Source organism: Olea europaea, unplaced genomic scaffold, assembly GCF_002742605.1.
Source record: "Olea europaea var. sylvestris unplaced genomic scaffold, O_europaea_v1 scaffold753, whole genome shotgun sequence".
NCBI lineage: Eukaryota > Viridiplantae > Streptophyta > Magnoliopsida > Lamiales > Oleaceae > Olea > Olea europaea.
Genome location: NW_019265938.1, coordinates 297,750 through 300,950, shown reverse-complemented (window position 1 = coordinate 300,950; position 3,201 = coordinate 297,750). Strand labels below are relative to the sequence as shown.

The window sequence follows — 3,201 nt, the reverse complement described above, 5'->3', positions numbered from 1 at the left end:
AAGCCTTTCGTCATGTACGTCTTTAACTCTGCATTCACTTTATCCTCATCCCACATGAACCCTTGAATGTTCTACAATTCAAACACAATTGCAATGTTAAATCAGTGGAGATGACACTACATAGAAAAAGATGAAGCGGAAGCTGGAAAGATGAAAATATACCTGAACCCACTCAAAGTAACTAACAGTAACACCGCCTGAATTTGCATATATGTCTGGAAGGACGACAACTCCCTTCTTTGACAAAATCTATGGAGGAAAATACTAGATAATTATGTTGCCAGCACCTCTAATTTCATGCTGTGGCATAATTTAAGACTTGTTTAACCATTAGCTAACCTCATCAGCCTCTGGATCAGTTGGATGATTAGCTGCTTCAATAATAAATTTGGCTTTGATATCTTTTGCATTTTCCCTTCAATAAGATATGAAACATCGTTAACTGTATTGGAAATTTACAACCACAACATGCGGGAGTACTATGATGACATGTAAAAAAAACCTGTTGATCACGCCTCCCAGAGCTGCTGGGATAAGAATGTCGCAATCCTCAGCCAATATAGAATTAGGATCAACAGGATCCCCACCACTGAATCCTTTTACTCCATGGGTTTCTTTGACGTGGTTGAGTAGGCTTGGTATGTCAAGACCACTACTATTCTTTATAGCTCCTGTAATATCACTTACTGCAACAATCTTTCCCCCCTGCTCACTTATAAGTTGAGCAGCCCAAGAACCAACATTTCCGAATCCCTGACACAAAAAGAATGTCAAAGCTGAGGTTTAATAAACAATTGATATCCTTTTCTAACCGGTCCACTTCTCCATGAGAAATAATTGCATTAAGATTCATCAAGTTTTATTTCAGTTCAACTATAAGCCTAATCAAAATATGAGGTAAGCCTATAAGGATCGTCTAACTTTGATACCTGCACAACAACATGTTTCCCAGCAATGGTCTTCCCGTACTCTTTAAGCAGGGCTTCAGTTGCAAACAGCACACCTCTTCCTGTAGCTGCATCTCTTCCAAGGGAACCACCAAGATCCTAAAAATAAGAAACTTGGATCTTTCAAGTTACTACAGAAATGGAGAAATTTCAGAAAGATGAGAAATAACATTTTCCACTACTAAAAGAGAACAAATGTATCATCCAATTACATTAAAAAACAATTTAAAAACAAATCATGAACCTGACTGAAGTATCATTCGATAGCTTTTACTATACTTACAATAGGTTTTCCAGTTACTACTGCAGGTGAATATCCATGAAATTTCGAATATTCATCTAAGATCCAAGCCATTGTCTGTTCAGCCGCACAGAAAAGATTTAACAATACATTCAGATACATCAGTGAGTTAATTGATACTTAAATGGTAAGGTTGAGATATATGTTCCATGGACCTGTGGATTTGTTCCCATATCAGGTGCTGGAACATCTGTGTGGACTCCAACCAGATCATGTATCTTTTGGGTGAAAACTCTAGTAAGTCTTTCTAGCTCAGAGATGCTCAAATCCCCTGGATTACATCCTATCCCTCCCTTGGCTCCACCGTATGGTATGTTAGCTACTGCAGTTTTCCATGTCATTAGTTGTGCCAAAGCATTCACCTCATCTGGGTCTACCTACATTATCAATGTAGAATTTTGATTATAGAGGGAAAAAGGAATCTGGAAAATGGATCTAATTACACAATACATAGATTAGGAAGAAATATTATAGTCTTCATCTTAGATGAGCTTATTTTATCAATTTGATTTGTGAAAACTGAATCTACTTTAGCAATTGGTCCACTGAATCAAAGATCAGAACCAGGATGATTGCATCACTAAATCGATTCTTAGGTAATCAAGTTTAAAGTGATCAGCCAATTAAAATTTAACGAACCTCTGGGTGGTATCTTATCCCTCCTTTCATTGGACCTCTCGCATTGTCATGCTGAACCCTGAATCCCACAAAAGATGCCAAGGTGCCATCATCTTTTGGTATGGTACACTCAACCTGTGATGTTGACCGAAGCAGGCAAGGAACACAATTAAACAAAAGTATTTTGAAAACAAAAGCATGCTAACTAGGGCAAAAATGAAAATCTATGGAATGTGAAGGGTGAAATAGTTATATTCGAATCAAGATAAAATGACTAGGTATTTCAAACACCGTGGTAAATTACTACCAAAAAGGAAGAGTAATGCTACTGAAAACCGGGGCCATCAAGGGAATCCTTGCTTTTGAAGTGCAAAATCTTGCACTGTAGACCGAAGGCCAGTGTGTGTATGGAAGTAAAAAATGGGCTCGTGACGAAAAATTTAATGATAAGAGAAACTATTGGGCATCTGCCAGAGGGGAAAGAAACTGGTAAGATACGACATTCAAAATTTAAGTACACAGAAAAATCAGACAGCAAAAATAAAATGATTGGTTCTTCAAACAAAATTAAATCCTATGAAATTAATCAATCAACATCATGAAAGTGTTGATAACCTTGATTTCCCTAAATGGAATGAGCAGACTCTTCTCAAGCTTTGAGTCCAACCCCAGAAGCCGAGCTGCCAGCTTAAAATTTCTGTTTGTTGCGGCTAACGCGTTCATGATTCTTCAAAAAGCTTCTTCCACAAAGGAAATGAGATTTCAAACTTCAGATACAGAATGAGGAATATATGTACAAAGACCTTAATGATGATATACAGATTTTCTGAAGAGATAAACATGCAACAGATATTTATAAGAGTGATTATATCATACAGTTAAGACCTTACTGGATAAGAAGTACAAGTATGTTCAATAAAATAAATATATACCCTTAAAAAATTGCATGTCGTGTCATCATCCTTGTAGGATGTCAACCTTGTGCATAACATGTTTTCTAAACTTTGGAGGAATATTTTCTAGCCAAACACAATTTCTCTTGGAAATGCAATGCACATGACTATTCAACGTTAATTTAAGCTTTTAGTTCATGCACAGTGAGGCGGTCATTCTCATCCAGACACATAAGAAGGATTTCCAAGCTACTTGACGCAAAATTAGCTAGAAAATCTCATCTAAAACTAAGTTTGATATTAGTTTCTTTTCCCTACAGATGCCAAAACTTTTACTTGATATTTAAGAGCACAAGGCAAACTCAAGCAAAACTAACGTATTAGTAGTGAAATAACGGTCCAAAAATCCCTTTTTTTGGGTTGGGGGGGGGGGGGGGGCCCC

The 3,201-nt window shown here is 37.1% G+C and overlaps 1 protein-coding gene across 1 annotated transcript; it reads right to left on the bottom strand.

Annotated features, from left to right (window-relative positions):
* Positions 1-4: 4 nt before the first annotated feature.
* LOC111391111 (glutamate dehydrogenase 1) lies at positions 5-3,170 on the bottom strand (the record flags this gene model as incomplete). The annotated part of the gene is made up of 9 exons (XM_023016263.1): positions 2,482-3,170; positions 1,888-2,001; positions 1,404-1,625; positions 1,231-1,305; positions 930-1,046; positions 503-753; positions 340-415; positions 163-249; positions 5-71 (listed from the first exon to the last, which is right to left on the bottom strand). Coding segments are annotated over exons 1-9 (1,117 nt in total), but the record flags the coding sequence as incomplete, so codon positions are not given.
* Positions 3,171-3,201: the final 31 nt, after the last annotated feature.